At 37.7% G+C, this 21,721-nt stretch overlaps 2 protein-coding genes across 12 annotated transcripts in view; one reads left to right on the top strand and one right to left on the bottom strand.

The window, feature by feature from the left end:
- The window catches only part of MFSD6 (major facilitator superfamily domain containing 6), an 89,233-nt gene extending 78,274 nt beyond the window's left edge, over nucleotides 1–10,959 (top strand). For 2 of the 4 annotated variants that reach the window (XM_035304233.3, XM_054257350.2), the window contains 3 exons: nucleotides 6,413–6,693; nucleotides 8,478–8,502; nucleotides 8,661–10,959. In XM_035304233.3, the coding sequence (XP_035160124.1) occupies nucleotides 6,413–6,693; nucleotides 8,478–8,502; nucleotides 8,661–8,671 (317 nt within the window). In that variant the 3' untranslated portion in view covers nucleotides 8,672–10,959. The remainder of the gene's footprint in view (nucleotides 1–6,412; nucleotides 6,694–8,477; nucleotides 8,503–8,660) is intronic. The other 2 variants (XM_008999094.5, XM_054257349.2) reach the window with 1 other exon arrangement.
- The window catches only part of NEMP2 (nuclear envelope integral membrane protein 2), an 87,814-nt gene that overhangs the window by 44,541 nt on the left and 21,552 nt on the right, over nucleotides 1–21,721 (bottom strand). For 5 of the 8 annotated variants that reach the window (XM_002749565.6, XM_017973576.4, XM_017973578.4 and 2 more), the window contains 2 exons: nucleotides 18,676–18,852; nucleotides 15,761–17,947 (listed from right to left, as the gene is read on the bottom strand). In XM_002749565.6, coding sequence (XP_002749611.1) covers nucleotides 17,824–17,947; nucleotides 18,676–18,852 — 301 coding nt within the window. In that variant the 3' untranslated portion in view covers nucleotides 15,761–17,823. Of the gene's footprint in view, nucleotides 1–13,073; nucleotides 13,992–14,314; nucleotides 14,457–15,760; nucleotides 17,948–18,675; nucleotides 18,853–21,721 lie in introns of those variants that run through there. The other 3 variants (XR_004744532.3, XM_035304235.3, XR_004744533.3) reach the window with 3 other exon arrangements.

Raw genomic sequence — 21,721 nt, 5'->3', positions numbered from 1 at the left:
AATATAAGAAACATAAAACATAAAAATAAGAAATCAGATTTTAACTCATCTTTGATTAGTGAGAATATGTTACTGGGTTGGTTTTTAAAATACTTGTGTTCTGGAGTGCTATCAGGAAAATGGTTGGCAGGAGGCGGGACTAGGTGCAACTCCCACTCAGATGGACAAAGCAGCATGTGGAGACTTGCATCATGAACTTTTGCTTCAGAATTACTGCAGGAATATACCAGGAAAGCTGAGAGAATCCACAGACCCTCTGAAGGAAGCAGATTGCTCCTGCAGGACCCAGAAGACAGCCCAAATACTGGGCTGGCATTCACGGTTGAGAGACCTGAAGACAGTTCATATCACAGGACTATATGCAGATAACCCCCAGTACCAGACTGGAGCCTGGTAGCCCTGCTGGGTGGCTACAGCCAGAAGAGAAATAACAATCACTACAGTTCAGCTCTCAGGAAGTCACATCCCTCGAAAAAGGGGGAGAGTACCACATTAAGGGAACACTCTGTGGGACAAAAGAATCTGAACAGCAGCCTTGAGCTCCAGATCTTCTCTCTAACATAGGCTACCCAAATGAGAAGGAATCAGAATAACAATTCTGGTAATATGACAAAACAAGATTATTTAACTTGCCCCACCAAAATCACACTAGCTCACTAGCAATGGATCCAAACCAAGAAGAAATCCCTGATTTACCTCAAAAAGAATTCAGAAGGTCGATTATTAAGCTAATAATGGAGGCACCAGAGAAAGGTGAAATCCAATTTAAGGAAATTGAAAAAAATGATAAAAGAAATGAGGGGAGAAATCTTCAGTGAGATACACAGCATACATAAAAAATAATTACAACTTCAGGAAATAAAGGACACACTTAGAGGAATGCAAAATATCTAGAAAGCCTCAGCAACAGAATCAAAGAAGCAGAAGAAAGAACTTCAGAGCTCGAAGACAAGGTTTTTGAATTAATTCAATCCAACAAAGACAAAAAAGAATTTTTTACAAAATGAACAAAGCCTCCAAGAAGTTTAGGATTATGTTAAATGACCAAAGCTAAGAATAATTGGAGTTCCTGAGGAAGAAGAGAAATCTAAAAGTTTGGAAAACATATTTGGGGGAATAATAGAGGAAAACTCTGTCTTGCTAGAGACCTAGACATCCAAATACAAGAATCACAAAGAACATCTGGGAAATTCATTGCAAAGAGATCATTGCCTAGGTACATTGTCATCAGGTTATCAAAAGTCAAGAGGAAGGAAAGAATCTTTAGAGCTGTGAGGCAAAAGCACCAGATAACCTATAAAAGATAACCTATCAGACTGACAGCAGGTTTCTCAGCAGAAACCCTACAAGCTAGAAGGGATTGGGGCCCTATGTTCAGCCTCTTTAAACAAAACAATTATCAGCCAAGAATTTTGTATCCAGTGAAACTAAGCCTCATAAACAAAGGAAAGATATAGTCTTCTTCAGACAAACAAATGCTTAGAGACTTCGCCACTACTCTAAGCCAGCACTTCAAGAATTACCAGGCCAGAACTACAAGAATATGCCACCACCCAGTGAGCAGTACAAGAACTAAAAGGAGCTCTAAATCTTGAAACAAATCCTGGAAACATGTCGAAACAGAACTTCTTTAAAGCATAAATCTCACAGGACCTATAAAACAAAATACAGTTAAAAAAACACACAAGGTATACAGGCAACAAATAACATGATGAATGGAATAGCACCTCATATTTCAATATTAACGTTGAATGTACATGGCCTAAATGCTCCACTTAAAATATGCAGAATGGATAAGAATTACCAACAAAATATCTGCTGCCTACAAGAGACTCACCTAACACATAGGTACTCACATAAATTTAAGGTAAACGGGTGCAAAAAGACATTCCATGCAATTGAACACCAAATACAAGCAGGAGTAGCTACTCTTATATCAGACAAAACAGACATTAAAGCAACAGCAGTTAAAAGAGACAAATGGCAACATTATATAATGATAAAAGGCCTTGTCCAACAGGAAAATATCACAATCCTAATTATATATGCACCTAACACTGGAGCTCCCAAATGTATAAAACAATTACTACTAGACCTAAGTAATGAGATATACAGCAATACAATAATAGTGGAAGACTTCAGTACTCCACTGACAGCACTAGACATGTCATTAAGACAAAGTCAACAAAGAAACAATGGATTTAAACTATACCCTAGAACAAATGAACTTAACAGATATTTACAGAACATTCTACCCAATAACTGCAGAGAATATATTCTATTCATTGGTGCATGGAATTTTCTCCAAGATAGACTAAATGATAGGCCACAAAACATGTCTCAATAAATTTAAGAAAATGGAAATTATATCAAGTACTATCTCAGACCACAGTGGAATAAAATTGGAAATCACCTCCAGGGAACCTTCAAAGTCATACAGACACAGAAAGTAAATAGCCTCCTGCATGATCATTAGTTCAACAATGAAATCAAGATAGAAATTAAAAATGCTTTGAACTGAACAAATAATAGTGACACAACCTGTCAAAACCTCTGTGATACAGCAAAGGTGGTACTAAGAGCAAAGGTCATAGTCTCAAATGCCTATGTCAAAAAGTATTAAAGAACACAAATAGACAATCTAAGGTCACACCTCAAGGAACTAGAGAAACAAAAATAAACCAAACCCAAACCCAGCAGAAGAAAGGAGATAGTCAAGATGAGAAAAGAACTAAATGAAATTGAAAGAAAAAATATACAAAAATATAAATGAAACAAAAAGCTGGTTCTTTGAAAAAGAAATAAAATTGATATATCATTAACAAGATTAACTAAGAAAAGAGAAAATCCAAATAAGCTCAATTAGAAACGAAACAGGAAATATTACAACCAACACCACAGAAATACAAAAGATCATTCAAGGCTACTATTAATACTTCTACATGCATAAACTGGAAAACCTAGAGGAGACAGATAAATTCCTGGAAAGATACAACCCTCCTAGCTTAAATCAGGAAGAATTAGAAACCCTGAACAGACAAATAAGTAGGGAGACTAAAACAGTAATAAAAAAATTTGCCAATGAAAAACAAGTCCAGGACCAGATGGATTCACAGCTGGATTCTATCAGGCATTCAAAGAAGAATTGGTACCAATCCTATTGACAGTATTCCACAAGTTAGAGAAAGAGGAAATCTTCCCTAAAACATTCCATGAAGCCAGTATCACCCTAATACCAAGACCAGGAAAGGACATAACAAAAAAAGAAAACTACAGTCAATATCCCTGATGAACATCAGTGCAAAAATCCTTAACAAAATACTAGTTAACCAAATCCAACAGCATGTCAAAAAGATAATCCGCCATGATCAAGTGGGTTTCATACCAGGGATGCAGGAATGGTTTAAACATATGCAAGTCAATAAATGTCTTTCACCACATAAACAGAAATCACATGATCATCTCAGTATATGCAGAAAAAGCATTTGATGAAATCCAGCATCCTTTTATGATTAAAACCCTCAGCAAAACTGGCATACAACAGACATACCACAATGAAATAAAAGCCATTTGTGATAAACTCACAGCCAACATAATACTGAACAGGGAGAAGTTGAACAGATTCCCCCTGAGAATTGGAACAAGACAAGGATGCCCACTCTGACCACTTCTATTCAACATAGTACTGGAAGTCCTAGCCAGAGCAATTAGACAAGGGAAGGAAATAAAGGGCATCCAAATCAGTAAAGTGGAAGTCAAATTGTCGCTGTTGCTGATGGTAAGATTGATGGTAAGTAGCTCTGCTACTGATTTGTGTACATTAATTATACACAATTAATGTACACAAATGACCAACAATGGTACACAATAATGTACACAAATTATTGTGTACCATTGTTGGTCATTTGTATACAATAATGTACACAAATGTCAACCTGAGACCAAACTGAGAATCAAATCAAGAACCCAAACCCTTTTACAATAGCTGCAAAAAATAAAGTATGTAGGAATATACCTAACCAAGGAGGTGAAAGACCTCTATAAGGAAAACTACAAAACACTGCTGAAAGAAATCATAGATGACATAAACAAATAGAAATACGTCCCATGCTCATGGATGGGTAGAATCAATATTGTGAAAATGACTATACTTCCAAAAGCAATCTACAAATTCAGTGCAATATCCCGTCAAAATACCACCATCATTCTTCACAGAACTAGGAAAAAAATCCTAAAATTGATGTGGAGCCAAAAAAAGAGCCCACATAACCAAAGCAAGACTAAGCAAAAAAAATACCTGGAGGCATCACCCTACCTGATTTCAAACTATATTATAAGGCCATAATCACCAAAACAGCATGGTACTGGTATAAAAATAGGCACATAGATCAATGGAACAGAATAGAGAACCTAGAAATAAAGCTAAATACTTGTAGCCAATTGATCTTTAAGAACGCAAACAAAAACGTAAAGTGGGGAAAGGATACCCTATTCCACCAATGGTGCTAGAATAATTGGCAAGCCACATGTAGGAGAATGAAACTGCAACCTCATCTCTTATCTTATAAAAAAAATCAACTCAAGATGGATCAAGGACTTAAATCTAAGACCTGAAACTAAAAATTCTAGAAGATAACATTGGAAAAATCCTTCTGGACATTGGCTTCAGCAAAGATTTCATGACCAAGAACCTAAAAGCAAATGCAGCAAAAACAAAGATAAATCAATGGGACTTAATTAAACTAAAGAGCATTTGCACAGCAAAAGGAACAGTCAGCAGAGTCTGTTTAGACAACCCACAGAGTGGGAGAAAATATTCAGTCTATAAATCCAACAAAGGACTAATATCCAGAATCTACAAGGAACTCAAACAAATTAGCAAGAAAAAAAAAGTGGACTAAGGACAGGAAGAGACAGTTCTCCAACAAAGATATACAAATGGCCAAAAAAGAAAAGAAAAGAAAAGAAAAAATGCTCGGCATCACTAATGATCAGGCAAATGCAAATCAAAACCACAATGTGATACCACCTTACTCCCACAAGAATGGTCATTATCAAATAGTCAAAAAATAATAGATGTTGGCATGGATGTGGTGAAAAGGCAACACTTTTACACTGCTGGTGGGAATGTAAACTCATACAACCACTACGGAAAGCAGTGTGGAGATTCCTTAGGAACTAAAAGTAGAACTACCATTTGATCCAGCAGTCCCACTACTGGATTATCTACCCAGAGGAAAAGAAGTCATTATACGAAAAAGATACATGCATACACGTTTATAGCAGCACAATTCACAACTGTAAACATGAGGAACCAGCCCAAATGCCCATTAGTCAATGAGTGGATAAAGAAAATATGGTTGAGTAGTGGTATACTACTCAACCATAAAAAGGAATGAATTGATGGCATTCACAGCAACCTGGATGGGATTGGAGACCATATTCTAAGCGAAGCAACTCAGGAATGGAAAACCAAACATTGTATATTCTCACTCATAAGTGGGAGCTAAGCTATGAGGATGCAAAGGAAGGTATTACAATAATACAGTGGACTTTGGGGACTCAGAGGAAAGAGTAGGAAGCGGGTGAGGGATAAAAGACTGCAAACTGGGTTCAGTGTATACTGCTCAGGTGATGGGTGCACCAAAAATCTCACAAATCACCGCTAAATAACTTACCCATGTAACAAAATACCACCTATTCCCCAAAAACCTATACAAGTAATTTTTAAATTTTTTTTGAGACAGAGTCTTGCTCTGTTGCCAGGTCAGAGTGCAGTGGTGTGATCTTGGCTCACTGCAACCTCTGCCTCCCGGGTTCAAGCAATTCTCCTGCCTCAGCCTCCCGAGTAACTGGGACTACAGGCATGCACCACCACACCCAGCTAATTTTTTGTATTTTTAGTACAGACAGGGTTTTACCATGTTGGCCAGGATGTTCTGCATCTCTTGACCTTGTGATCCACCCACCTCAGGCTCCCAAAGTGCTGGAATTGTAGGCATGAGCCGCCATGCCCAGCCACAAAATAAAAATTAAAAGAAAAAAAAAAACCTATCATGTGGCTTTTCCTGTTTTGATGCCTGTCTTCTAAATCATAATCCTTAAATGGGCCTAAGGCAATATTCATTATAACCTCTGCCCCACTGATGTTCTAAGTTAAATTAAAAATAGATTTCTTAAATAAATATGTTAATGTCTATTAAGCCCGATAAGGAGACCCAAATATAAACATCATGTTTATTGATTCAGTGCTTGCACCAAGTTATGAAGTCATTCGGAACCAGCAATTTATGAGTATTACCAAGCACTCTGGAATGGGCATATGGGATTCTTGGTTTATTTATTTACTTTTACTTTTGTTTAAATATGTAGAAAATGCTGAAAAATAGTTTACACATTATTTTCTCTCTAGACAAGACAATGTTGGCAGAAAGGATTCCTGTTCCCTCTAGTCCCGTTCCTATAGCAACCATTGACTTGGTACAGCAACAGACAGAAGATGTCATGCCACGCATTGAGCCCAGACTTCCACCCAAGAAAACGAGGCACCAGGAAGAACAGGAAGATGTGAACAAACCAGCCTGGGGAGTCAGCTCTTCTCCCTGGGTGACCTTTGTCTATGCACTCTACCAAATTAAAGAGATGATGCAACTCACAAGAGACAACCGTGCTTCTGAGATACAGCCTTTACAGGTATAGTTCCTCTGCTGGGCTAACAATATTACCTGTCACTCAAAATGCCTTAACTGGGCTTAGTTGTTTTAATTACTCACTTTTCATTCAACAGGAATTATTGAAAGTCTGGGGGAAATAGATATGCAAACAATTTCAGTACTCTGAGAGCACTGAGTTAAAGAGGGTGTATACAAGGTCCCATAGAGAGAATATTCTGCCTTACGGAGTTCAGGAAAACTTCAGAGGATATGATTCTTTTACTTCTTGAAAATAATAAATAAATCCATTCTTTCCTTATATATTGCTTTTAAATTTCAGTGTTGATAATTGTCAGTTGAAAGGAAAATATATATTTCATACCTTTGGGAACCATATTTATTAATCTCTGTAATTTCAAAATTCTAGTGGAGGCATTATATATTATAGGACAACAATAAATATTTGTTAAATTAATCTGAGCCACTGTATGGGTATAATAGGACACTTAACTCAGTGGAATTATATTTGCGCAGGTGACGTCACCTGAAAAATAACTCTAAAAGTGTGATTTTCATGTCCCCAGAGGAGTGGTCTCTCCTGAATAAAGTAAGATCTTTCCTGAGTAAATCATGTTGATAAAAGTGTGGATAATTTACAGGTGTATCCTCACTTTGGAAAATAGGTGTAACTTCCATAGATGGTTTAGCCAAAGAAAGAGACCCAGTTCCCCCATTTTATAATAATCACTCCCTTTTACTTGATACGTCATGTTAGCTCTGTCTAGAGTAGCTTCAGAGGGCACATTAAAAAAAAATAAAGGAGAAAGATTTAAAAAGAAGGGTAATTTGAGTGATTCCCCTTTCAGAAAATCTTATAAACTAACATAAAATCTTTGTAAAATTTTAACCAAATCTGGTTCTTTACTGATAACCATATGCATGCCAGTCTGTGCATGATGCGATTTATTTATCAAGATAATAAACGCACTGCTAAGGCAAGAACTATACATTGGAGTGGGAGGAGCATATACAGGATTTTAATACCTTAAAGCAGGAAGATGAAGAAGGAGAAAGGGTAATTTTATTATCTGCTGCTTGAGTAGCAATATTTTCATTACTTTGTGTACTCATCCTCATTTTCACAGAAGCCTATTAGGCTTAAGCCAAATTAAATATTTTTCTGGTATGTTAGGATTAATAAAAACTGGCAGGTATGCTGTAGTTATTCTTAGAAGTCATTATACTAAGTTTCTTTTTCTTATATTGTTGAATCACAGAAATGAAAATTTTTGGGGGGTGCTCAGCTAAAAAGTGATGGGTACTAATTTCGGGGAGAATCCATTTAAATTTTCCTTCTTATTTGTACAACGAATTTGGCATTTATAGAAATTGCTGCTGGTGATGTTATACTCATGGTTACTTACAGTTGGTTACACAAGTGCTTGTTTACATTCACTTTTTTATGTGGCTGTCTTATCTAACCTTTGGTGCACATTTTGAAATATCAGTATACATTGGGACTCTTAATTACAGGATATTCTTTCCCAGCTCTGCTTCCAAGGATGAGAACCCCTTACTTACTTCCTGTTAGACAAAGTGTCTTCTGGCTCTTAGGTTCTGTGGTCTTAGCAGGCGGCCTGAGTTTCAGTTATTCCATAGTGCTTGCCCAGCGACTTGCCACATGGCGGGGGGGAGGGGGACCTCAGTAAATATTTGCTGATGTAAATTGTTTGCCTAGTAGTAACAGGCATTTTGGTAGTAATGTTCCTTTTCCACAAGACACGTCTGCTTATAGTGTTTGTGTTTTTCATGCGGCTCTGGCAGTTGCACATAGGAAAGGAGATGAAAGGTAAGACATTCTATCCTTATTCCTATATTACTTGGTCCCTGATATGGGCACTTCCGGATGATCTCCCCATGTTTCCTATCTTACTTGAAAGCGTATATAAAAAGTTAGATTTATTTGCTATCACTGATCATGATGCATCTCCTGTTTTTTACCTCCAGGGGACCAATGACAATAGGGAAAATTCTCCTGCTGGTAGAGCCCAGCCTGTCCCATGCGAGACACACTCTGACACATCTAGAAACCAGCCATCCCCTGACGCAGCAGCATCTCAGACACCGACCAGCCCTGCTCACCCCAGTGTGGACCCGCACACAGAGAAGAGTGAAGAGCAGCAGGCTCAGCCGGCCGCGGGAGAACACTGAGGTCGTCCTGCTCATCTCACACCCTGCATGGAATCAGGCTCCTCAGCCAGGACACAGGGTGAGGCCCCCCAGCCAGGATACACCTCCCCTGGAGGAGCAGAGCACTGCATATGCTTCTAAATATCTAAGCTCATTAACATGGAAACACACATACAGGAGCTACAGTACATATTGGCAGGACAAGGTAAACTTTCATAATCCTCATTGGAATTACAACAGGGAAATGGAGTTCAATGAGGGCTTTCAGTTCTTTGGTTGGTTAAGGATGATAGAATTTCTCTGCCAGTGCAGTAAGAGTTGAAACCAGCAGTTACACTAAGTGGAGGGAATGAAAGTGTTTTGAGGTGAATGTTGATATAATTTCCCTCTTCTGATTATTTATTCTAATTATTTGGTTCTTAATACAAACTGGGAAGAAATAGAGCTCATCTATACTTTTGTTTTTCTTGAAGAGAACCATTTTAAAAATTACAAGATATATTTTAAAAGTCACCAGATAAAAGTTAGTAACACATGTGTTTTGTTAAAAATAAAGTTAAAAGTTAAAGTTAAAAAATGAAGTTAAAAGTTTCATCAGAAACTTTACATATCTTTAGCAAATATATTTTTGTATGTGTATGGTATATAATGGAAATAATTCTTTGAGCAACAGAAGCTATTATTGACTACTGCAACCTAAGCTGAGCTTAAAAATGCCTTTTGTTTTCAATGGGCTTTTAGAAAAAAAAAAACAGAAACGAGGGATTATTTCTAATCAACCAACCAAAATAGTATCCTGTGGCTTGATAAACAAGAGTTTACTAAATATATTGATACTGTAAATAGCCTCTCTTGCTATTTACTATCTTATAGTGATTCAAGCTGTAATTAGCTGAGTGAATGAAACACACACAAAAATCACTGAATTCCTAAGAGTTCCTTTAACTAAGCAGTACTATTTACAAATAACAGTATAGGATTTAAGTGCCTGGGGGAGGGATACAATTTTTAGAAATCACATATTGGGTCAGTTTTGTTTTTGGTGAGAAAAGGTGGTAAATAGGAAACCATGAATGGGAAGGATGGCAATAAGTAGCAACTATACTTTCCAATGACTAAAGAAAGAAATCTCAGTATACTCCTTCTCATGAAGACACAGTCAGACACTGGACAATGTAGTGTATGCAACTGCAAATGTTACAACTGCAGCCAGAACAATGGCTGGGTGGGTCACACATAAACCTTGCTGCTTAAAGTCAAAGCAGAGGAAATAGGAAACCTGGGTGGAGTGTGGAAGAGCGACATTGTTTTAGCTGAATAAAGGTGAATTATATAATTTATAATAGCTGTGGATGAGCACAGGAGAGAGGAAAGAAAAAAATAAGAGTTAGAAATGAGCAAATCACCTTGCCCTATGACCCTGTTTAGACAGGATCAACTGTAAAGTGAGGGCTTCTCCATGACACCGTAGTTCTGCCCAATACTGCATTTGGGATAAGAAATTCTACACTTGGATGTCTAGCTTCACCACAAAACACAGCTTAAAAGTAAAATAACTGAAAGAAGTAGAATTTAGCAAATGGTTATTTTTTGCACTTGAACTGAAACGTACTGTACTGTAAATTATGACTCATTTTAAGTGACCTTTAAAATCAGATGTATTTATTATACTTGTGTAATTATAGAAATAAAGAAATGGGTGACAGGCTGAACCTCACCTATGTACAGTATGTGGATTTGTGAAACTGACTGTAGGAAGTCAAAAACTTATACTGTATCTTGTGTTTACAGTTCTGATTTATTCCTTTGAAAAGCCTGCTGTTTTGGAAATGCACAGTTGACATGTTGAAATAAAAATAAATACCATTTTTAAATGTTTCTTAAATGACAAGGATATGACCAAACAAAAGTCCTTTACTCTGTAATGAATGAGACCAAATTCAACATGCCTTTGTTATGGAACATTTACTGTGACAGCAGAATCAATAATGCAGTCATTTCCAGCCTTGTGAGCTGACACCTTCATGGGTTTGTGTACTTTGTGACTGACTTTTTCTTCCTGTCCCCAAAGTGCCATATGCTACTTTAAAAAATATTAAAGTGAATTCAAATTAAATTTTTATTTGAGATTTTGTTCTTGAGGTCCCTCAACACACGCAGGGGTGTCACAGAGCCCAGGCTGGTAATCACTGCCTTAAGGACTTACTTCCTACTCTTTCTCCTATGGTTGTAGAAACAGTAAATTACCCAAGTGCTGAGCTTGTGTGGATTCAAAGAAGTTAATTGCTAATTATTAAACTACTCCTCAAGTCTTAAGAATAGAGTATAATACATTGCCCAGCAGGCAGTAAACCTTATGAAAAGTGTTAAGGAATTCACAGGAAGAGCAATGCTCTTTACTGGCTTATTAATCCTGCCATGGGTCACATGAAGTGGATAGTTGGCTAATAGCTTCCCTCTGATTGGCAATTCCTTCCAGTACTGCTGAGGTGGGGACTGCTGGTATTAAGTACTGAGACCATTACTTAGGCAATATTCCTCTCAGCCAATTTGGAGTTAAGCAGTGATTCTAGGAAAAGGTAACCACAACTGTGGATATTGGGTGCCTGTAGTGTGCTAATGAGATGATCATTTTGCCCTTAACAAAAACTGGAGGTGTACATATCACTACCCCCATTTTAAATAAGAGGATTCTGAAGCTAAGTTTAAGTTATGAGCTTAAGATCACAAAGCCAGGATTCAAACTCAGATTTTCCTAGTGTCAAAGCCCTGGTCCGCTTAGTATCTTCTCCCACCCCAGGAGGCCAGGAGGCCATTCCCTGCATCTGTTGTGGTAGAGGAAGCCATAAAACAGCCTAGCCTAAACCATTACAATACATGCCTGATATATGTATGTATGTGGTTATATTTCCATTTGGATTTCTAGATATTCCTAGATTCCTAGAAATCTTGCAAATTCTTGATGCTTTGTGAATTGTAGGAACACCAGACCCTTTATACTCTGGAGGTGAGTTGGCTGGATTGATAACTCTGCACAGGAAACCCAGAGGATGGTAGAGACTCTGGCCAGAGCCATGGGAATCAGGAAGGGAAAGCAGACACACCCACAACTCTGTATCCAAGGCAACAGCATCATAGAATAGCACTGTCCAGTAGGACTTACTGAGAAGATGAAAAGTTCTCTATTTGCCCTGTCCAGTACAGTAGCCATAAGCCACATGTGACTATTAACTGAAATGTGGCTAATTTTCTGGGGAATTAGGTTTCTAATTTTAAACAGCCATACATGGCTCATGGCTATCATATTGGACAGCAAGGGTATAAAGGAAGAGATCACCTTCAGGAGATCTCTGGGCCTGTTTATTCAGCTTCAGTATGAGGGGTTAGAGATGAAGATTATGTTATTCTGTAAAGATGAGGGTATGCTTTGACAGTGACTGTAGGTAACAAAGAGGTGATTTTCTATTTGGAAGTTCTTCCACCCTTTGGTGCATGGAGACAAGACAAAGGCTACTTTTGAAGCCCCAAACCACTCCTGGGCTTGTTTAATAAAGCTTTGAGAATATCTGGCTTAAGAATTCCAAACCATGAAGCAGTTGGGAGACAGACTGGTACCTAGGTGGGGACAGAAAAGGGGTGAAAGGGGGAGTTGTTTGTCAGATCTCAGAAAGTAATTTGCGTTATGCCAGGACAAACTGGCTTCTTATAAGAGAGTAACTGGAAACTTGCTGATACCTAACATGGGGGAAAAGTGAGCCAGTCTAGTTGAGTGCTAGTCCAGCTAGGTACCTAACTCTCAACCAGCTGCCATCTGCTTCAGGCAACTAATACAGGACCAATTGCCTCCCACTATGGCTCCAGGAAAGTCCTAGTTTTTAGATGACAACCCAAGGGACCTTACAGTGTTGGGGTTAGGAGTGTGGGCTCTGCAGTCGCACTGTTTGCATTTGAGTCCCAGCTCTGCCAGTGAGAAGTTACACTCACATAAAACATATCTGGGCCTCAGGACCCTCCTCTGTAAAACTGAAGTGATTACAGTATGTACATTACAGGTTGATGTTTAAAATGAGTTATCTGACACACAGTGTGTGCTCCATAAATACTGCCACTGTTGTGTAGCAAAAAGCCCGGGGCAGGAGGAGTGCTGTCTCATTTCCCCAACCAGGGTCTAGCGCTATTACTTTATTGCCATTTAAATCTATAATCATATTCCATTATCACAATCTACAGTGCCATATTGTACATATTTACTTCTATCTAGTAAGCTGTATAATAAGGCATTCATTTCCAACATGCATTATAAATATTAAGTGGTTGGGGATATGAGTTAAGAGATAAAATTAAGGAAAACATAAGTTGAAGAGGATGGAAAAGAATGACAACAATGATATTCCATAAAGTGCAAAGTCTGCAGAGAGAAGTTATAAGTTCCATAATTTTCATTTTCCTTTTCTTCTTCAAGGTGTCAGCAAAAGTAAACAATAATTTTATAATCATTTAACAAATTACATACCATACTCTATCCAACAGTCAGTGGAAGATGCTATTCTTTTAAATTATAAACTTATATTTGAAAAATGTCAGGATTTTTTTTGTTTCCTGAACAGATCACTGGCATCTTAGAAAAATAACATGTAGACCAGTGCTACTCAAAGTGTGCTCAAGGACTGGTGCTGTCAAACTACTGCTGGTATGTGACAACACAGAAATTAAACATTTCAAAATATGTATGGCAAGCTGACATTGTCATGACATTATGATCATCATGCTTATATTCTGTATGTCTTTTAAAGATTATTTCATTTTTCTAATAATTTAGTGTATCTTTCAGAAGTATTACTTGTGATGAACTACAGGGAAACTGGTCCATCACCCTAGACAGCCTGAGAAGCACTGACAAGGGCCACAGACTACAGTGTCCATAACTGCGGAACACAAATGACTGGTATGCGTGTAACATCAGCATATGTAGTCACCTCTTGAATGCATTATCCATGGGGTCGTTTCCTTAATTTTCTTAAGATGGCAATAAAGGAAGTAGAACATGAGCCCTGGAAGCAGACACATAGGAGCTTAAATTCTGATTCTACCACTTTAGCTACATGTGTCCTTCAGCAACTTTCTCCTGCCTTCTGGGTCTTTCCTCATCTGTAAAATGAAAATACCAAAACATATCACAAAGTGGTCATGAGGCGCAAATTAAGAGGTATAGAAGGTGCCTCATATACTGCCTGATGGATTCTAATAAATGTTGGTTTTCTTCCCCTTTCTCTTTTTAATCAGTCTTTTTTGGAAAAAGAACCAAATCTAAAAAGAAATCAGATTCCCAAAATTATTTAAATAATAAAGAGAAGCTATCCACTAACTGCATCTTCCAAGATTTATCTTAGATAAATATAGTACTCATTTTAAATCTCTGGTGACCTATTAAGGTATCACATTCAGGAATCATAACAGAAATATACAGTTACCTTTAAAAGATAATCCAACTTCTAGGCCAGAGAAGATTTTAACATATCTGAGTAAAAATATTCCCATCAGAGGGGGTGGGATGTTGGTCATTAATGAAGATTAGAAAAACAGCAGTCACAGAGAGGAAACTGTGGGCAGGACCTGCATAAAGGAAGGGATGGTCTTTGTCAACAGACCTGGTATCTCATCCCATTAGCAAGGCTAGCCCCATTAGGGTGGAGGTGGGGCTGGCATCTGCATTAAACTCTTTGGCCTCATGACATTAACCATGTGAATTAAACAACAAGCTCCCTTTGGTTTCAGTTCACCAAGCAGCCACCTTATAATTTGATTCCTTGTAAATCTGTCTTCTGAGAGAGAATCTGCTAGTCATATAAATTCAAGTGTTTTTATCCTTATAGTAGTTATATTTTTGGTTGTGAATCACTACCTGTACCAACTATATGAATTGGCTCACAAGAGACAGGTTTTATGGTGCAATAACAAAAAGCAGGGTTCTGAGTCAATAAGGCTAACAGTCACACCCAAATAGTTTACTCTTCAATGTCGTGCCACCCAACAGGCTCTCTCAGAAGGAAGCTTGCCAGTGTTGTCATCTAAAAGTACCTCTCTGTCTTCCCGCAGGCTTCTTCAAACTTCCATATCCATTATGTTACCTATGCCTAGGATCTTGCTTTCAGCTGGACAAGAAAAACTAATTTATAAATTTGTACATCTCTAACTTTGGGAAACAACCACATACAGAATAATGTAAGAGACTATTTCTTTAGTTGACATCATTTCAGGATCTTAATTCTCCCACATATTTAGATATTTTGATGTAATCCATCATCTATTCCAAGCCTCTTAAAATCTAAATATCTAAAATTTTCAGATTAAAAAAAAAAGTCATAAATGGAAATATTATCTTTCATGTCAGATGGACATTCCCCTGTAATTCAGCCCTAAGTATAACTGGCAAACTGTACGACTAATTCACAAAGCATTTTTTGTGATATGTAAAATGTGTTTTAAAACCTTTTAAAAACAACACTTGAATGATACGATTATTTAAGCATGGCCACCTACACTATATCTCACTCACACATCTGGTGTCAAACCGTCTAATTTGCTAACAACAATAAGTTTTTGCAGGCACCAAACATAAGCAATAACATAACAAAGGGATATGTTAGGCTCCATAATTGTACACCTGTGGTATGTGAAGCACAAAGCCAACTTCCAACCACCTGTGAAGGGCAGAGCCATTTTATTGAGTGGTCATTTAAACTGTTCAAAGGCCTTTAAAAAGGAAGGAGGAGAGAAGAGGTAAGGGACATAGAGAAGGGAAGGGAGGAGAGAAAGGAGGGAAAGATTTCTTACAAGTTATCTGTACATTGCTTGATGGGAATTAGAATTGTGATCAGTACTATACTATACCCCAAATCAAATGAAAACAAAATAAATACACTAAAAATATCAAAAGCTTTTAATTGTTTAACTTGTCATAGTAGTCACAAAGCAGAAACTGACAAACCTATGATTTCCTCTAAAAACAAACATGGAAAACAATATCCTGAAGGACAGCTGTTGTTCTTCTCCCTTTGGCTGTTTTTACTGTGATGGTTACATCTGGCTAGCTGCCCACAGGAGCTGCTTCCTTCCCTCAGCAGTACCTCTTCCCCTGGCCCAGTGGCTGTCCTGGCTGGGACGTACCCAGCAGCCCCAGCAGATTGTTCATGTGTTATCTACTCATATGCTTATTTTGTATCACACAAGCTTCCTCTTAGAAGAGAACTTGGTGAGCACAGGCGTTGATACATCTGCTACATTTATATCACCAATAAATATAATTATTTAAAAAATCATTTTAAACCATAAGAAAAATGTTCAAACTTCTGTTTACTCATAAAATAGTTACCATAAATCTGAATGGGAAATAGAGCCTTTGGTTTTTTAAAATCAAAGTCGATATAAAGGCACAGATTAACATTAGTGAATATTACAAAAAAAAAAGTTCCTAGTATGAAAAGATGTCTGGCAAAAGTAGACCCGTAAATACTGACATACTACTTCAAAGAGGAACTATCATTTGAAAATTAGTCTAGAAAATTCCAGATGGGTAGCCATGTTCTTTTTTCATGACTTAGAAAAACTCTACTAAATTTGGCTCAGGAAAGCAGCAGTGCCAAAATTCTGTCTATCCTTCCCCCATAACCCTTGTCCTAATAAAAAGATTATTTTTATGACCCCATCACAGCAAAAAAGCCTAATTTGGATTCTCAGAACCAATTTAGCAATATCTTAACCTGGAGAATGTCTTGCCATGTTCAAATCTATGTTTTGGCCTTCTTTCCTCAGGGTCAAAGCTCACAGTTAGCCCCTTATTCCACTCCAGATTTTAATATCATAAATCAAGAAAAAAAATTTGTTTTGTAAGAAATTGTTATAAACACATACAGCTAAACAATTTTTTTAAATTCAAATTCAATTCAAAATGTCACAAGAGGTTAAATGCCTTCAATTTCAAAATACAAAAAAAGAATAATCATAGTATCTAATCCTTACATATGTATATAAAAATCTTATGTATGTATAAAAAGCTTTAAAATATCTTAGAAACGTTTCCCTTTATCACAGTTAAATAGCAAGTTGGCCAATATTGAAAAATAAAAAGTAAGTCACCAATATTGTGAGGCCTGTGGCTGGAGAGAGATGGCTCCTAAGCTTGTACCTGAAGATCTTGTCTTGAGTCAAAGGATACACCAGGGCTGGATTTCTACCAGTGCTGTCTCTCAATGTGGTCTTGCACATGTTATTTAACCTCTCCAGAGCTCAATTCCACCATCATTAGCATTTTCCAAACAAGTGTTCCAAAGAATATTAATCTCATGAAAGAGTTCTGTGGTCAAATTAAGCAAGAAACTGCATAATTTCTCCCCTTTGGGAGATTCACAGTGCACGTGAGCATGAATAATGCCTCTGAGAGGTCCTGAGGAACATTAGTTTAGCTTTGTATCAATCTTAGTTGACCTCAGAATACCTTTACTGACTAACACTTAGTAGTATCCTGTGAGCTGTATTCTGGAAAATAACTGGCCCAGCATGTCTCAGGTCTCTTTTTGAACTTACACTGATGAAATATAGGAAGAGTATTTCAGAGTTCTCTGGCACAGATTCAGGGGATTAAAAGTGGTGTGAGTGCCCTGGTCTCAACAAAGCACCTGTTCGTGCTTACTAGCCCTTTGAAGAACATCATTCCCCTGTTCCTAGTGAAAGTCTTCATTCAAGTAAAGTGGTAATGGCTGTCACAGAATCTTGATACCCACCTACAGTACAATAAGTAGCAGAACTCACCAAGAACGCTAAGTTATCTTCAAAATGGGTTAGTTTTCCTTCCCACAATGACTTTTCTCCACAGCAGATGTTTTTGCCACTGTTCAGTAGAACAGTTCTGCCTAACTTTAAAAGACCCCCTGCCCTTTACCCATTTCCTTGTCCAGAATGAAGTCAACTTGAAGGTTGAGTGTCAGGAAGTACTTGGGTTAAAGAGCTGCTCTTCCAAAAAGGCACCCCCAAGGCCATACTGCTCTTCATGCAGACTGATTTCTTCAGGTGACAAGTGGCTTCCTCCAAGAACAAATTCTGCAAATCTAATAAGTTTTTTGTTTTAAATGAAGTTAATGTTATCTCGGGAAGGTTTATTTGAAAGATAACATGTTCCCTTGCTATTTATCCCCTTTAATTAAATTTGACTTCCCATCAATAGAGGGTGACATTTACACAGTGGGTGTAAAAATGAGAATGGTTTATGTGATCCCTCTTAGGACAGCTACTCATGAAAAGGGCAGAGAAACAGGGAGACGTAAAAGCACTAAGTGAGCCAAATGTACCCACTCCTGTTTTCTAATTCCTTCTTGTCTCTTTTATTAGTTTCAATTTATTATTATTCATTATTTTGTGTCAAATACTTTTCCCCTTCCATCTTTAATTTGAGGGCACTGTTACCTGGATAAAGTTATAAAGAAGAGAAAGCAATAAGGAGAAATGCTGGGACAGATGTCTTTCTTAGTGAACTTTAAAAATGATTTTCCACACCAATAGAAATAGAAGCAGTCACACATCCTATTCCACCTTCCCTTCCCATAGGGAAGTTATCTTTATGGCCTTCCCTATAAAACATCAAATAAATATTTACTCTGACATCAGCAGTTCTACTGTGCAAAGTCACAGTACTGAGAAAAGGACCTCCGACAACTTCCACATCATCTGTTATCCAGGGAAATAGCCCATTTCTACACTGAAGTGCCTGTACCAATCCATATTATTTCCAAAATCATTCTGAACTAAACTATGGTCAGAGCAGCACAGCAGGACTTACTTTCCAGGAGTGTGGAGTCTGGAGATGACCAGCCATGAGGGGAAGTCAGGTTTTCGGCAGGTCCGGCGCAGCTCGTCCAGAGCGCTATTTGTTTCAGCATCAGCTTGCTCCCTGTACTCATCTTCTGTAAGATACTTCACCACCAGCTCTTCTGATGGAAACCACTGCTTCATTCTCCTAAAACACATGGCATGTGGTTGTCGGATTACCGCCTAATTCAATCCTTAAGATTTACAAAAATACGTATCTTAGATAGTAACTGTAATAATACTTCTTAATTTCCTCTATATCATATCTATACTTTTTTATTGCTGTTATCATGATTGAGGTATAGAGAACATGTATTTTGGGCATGATAGTACATTTCCCCATTTTCAGGACTATCATAAATAATGTCGTAAGATATCTGAGAATCAATTTCTAATACAGATGTTAATTGTATTTTTCTTCCTCAGTGATTTCTAATCACACAGTCAGGCAATTAAAAGCCTGTTTGTTTGTTTGTTTGTTTTAATGCTTGGCCTGTTGATTTTCTTGGGTACTAGCAGAAGCAAGCCTTTGAAATGTCCTTTTATGCTGATCCTCTAGAACATTGACCATTTTACTCTCCAGACCAAGAACCTGGGAAGATTTGTGGTATATCACTTCCACCTAGTGGTGGTGATTCTGACTAATCCTAGAAAGAGCAAATATGGTACAAAATTTATAGTAATTCTTCCTTTATTACATGCCGAGTGGATCATGATTAGAACTTTCTTTTTTCAATCAGGAAAACCCTAAATCTTATAAAATGTAGGAACCTAAAAATTTAGGAATCTAAGAATCTCCTAAAAATAGTATAATAATAAGGTTTTTAAAACATTTGTTTTATTTATGAATGAGTTTTTAAAAATATTTTGGGGTGGCTTTAAATTTAACAGAGATTCCAATATAAATGAGCATCAGAATTATTAGGATATCATATTTATTTAATACATATTTAAATATATATATAGTTTTTTCTTGAGATTTGGGACCAAAGAAATCTATTATATTTTAAAGATCTTATAGTTGATGAACTAGATTAAGGAACCGGTGACATAATGTCCTTCTCCTTTTCTGAATACCAGTGAATCGTTTTCCTGCAGGAAAAACATTGGATGTTGAGCCAGAAGACCTGGACACAGTCCTGGTTTTGAGGTTTATTCACTATATGAACTTGGGGAATTCCTTAACAGTTCAGAGCCTCACTTAGCTCATATGAAAAAAATAAAAATGGAAGCAATAATATCTATGTCACCTACTTCATAGGTCACTGTACAGGTCAAATGAGATATTTTGTATAGGGTGCTTAGCACAGTAAGTGGCCTACAGTAAGTGTTCAATAAGGATAATCAAAAGAGTAGTTATCATATATTATTAAAATATAAGTAAACCGCTCTTTACAACTAGAAAGTACTATATAACATCAATTCCTGTTTCATTCCCTAGTTATTTATATAGTTATTCACTAGCAAAATTTTAAGTTGAGGAAGTTATAGTACATTTTGATTAATATAGAACACAGTAAGTGCACAAAAGAACCACTGCGCAGAATGCACTTTGCTCTTGGCAGGGAGTTGGATAGTTAAAAGGAAGGAAGAAGGAACTCTATCCTGGGTTCCTCAGGCCACAAGCGCGGCAAAGGGCCAGGGACCTGAAAGATATTGGGGGCGGGGCAGCCTTACTGACAGACGACCTCTGGTGTTCCTAGTCACTGTCTGCCTCAGGCAGATGGGGCAAAGAGAGATCCAGTCAGCATCAACCCTCCAACCCTGCCCCGCTGCCTTTCATCCCTGCCAACATCTTCTGTGTGGGTTCCCTGTTCTGTCACTGGTGCAATTTTAACCCGGTGATATTGCGACACACATAGTTACCAGTTCCATAAACTACCAGTCACCATAGTGTCCTTCCTCACAGCCCATTTTATCTCTTGAACATTTATTCACTCCCTCTTCCAGCCTTGGGTCTCATGGTCCTAACCTAGGTCCTTATCATTTCTTGCCTGGACCACTGTGATGTCTGATAACTGTTCTCCTGCCATAGGGACCTCCCCTGTATATCCACTTGCTGTGCCAGAAGACAGATGGGCCACATCCCACCAGCCAATGAGTATTTATGGTCTCTGGTGTGATTTCAATGTATTTTTAATTATTTTTATTTTTAAGTGCCAACATTTAAAAATCCTAAGATTTCAAATTCTAATCCTAATTCCCATTTCCAGTTTTTCTAGAAAACCAGTAGATCTGGCAATGCAGGACCCATATTCCCACAGAAGAGAAATCAGCTCAAGCTGAGTGGTGACAGCTCCATTTTCAATGAGGTTGTTTGCAGAATTTCCCACAGTCCTCCTGGTCACCGCTGCCTTAACCCTGCTCAGCATCACTCACCATAGTTTCTGTCTGGGTCCTAAGCAACTAGTTTGATAACTGCTGTACAGGTAACAGTCAGAGAGGACTAACTAGAATGTCTCATATAAACCCCACTGTGTACAGGATTGGACTAGATTGCTTAGCAATGGCCTGCCATGCATCTGGCCAAAGCCTATCTTGCTTGCTGCACTAACAGCACTGCCTGCCTCCTGATGGTAGCAAATGGGGCTTTCTCTCCATCAGGAAAGTCCTCCACATTTATTCATCTGGTTATTTTTATTCATTCTTTAAGATTCAGCCTAGTAATGTCTCCTCCAGGAAAGCTCTCCTGGCTTTCTCTATATACCCTTGGTCCCTGGGCAAAGTTTCCATGTTAATATATGTCTAGCAAGAATAACTCAAGGGTAAGAACCATCTCCATCTGTGCACCTGACATGAAAACAGCTGCTCAGACTCAATGACTGAGGAGAGACATAACAAAGCTGTGATGACAGAGGTTACTTCTCCTTTCTTTTTATACTTCAAAGGGTGTAAGCCTTAACTTAAAACCTAAGAGAAAAGAAAGTCCTAAATACAAATAATACCTTTCAATCATTTATGATTTATTTCTGTTTCCTAACTCATAGCTCAGATGCAAAGCTGATACCACTAAAGCA

The sequence above is a fragment of the Callithrix jacchus genome, chromosome 6 (genome assembly GCF_049354715.1).
Source record: "Callithrix jacchus isolate 240 chromosome 6, calJac240_pri, whole genome shotgun sequence".
Taxonomy (NCBI): Eukaryota; Metazoa; Chordata; class Mammalia; order Primates; family Cebidae; genus Callithrix; species Callithrix jacchus.
This window is presented reverse-complemented; position numbering and strand designations above follow the sequence as displayed.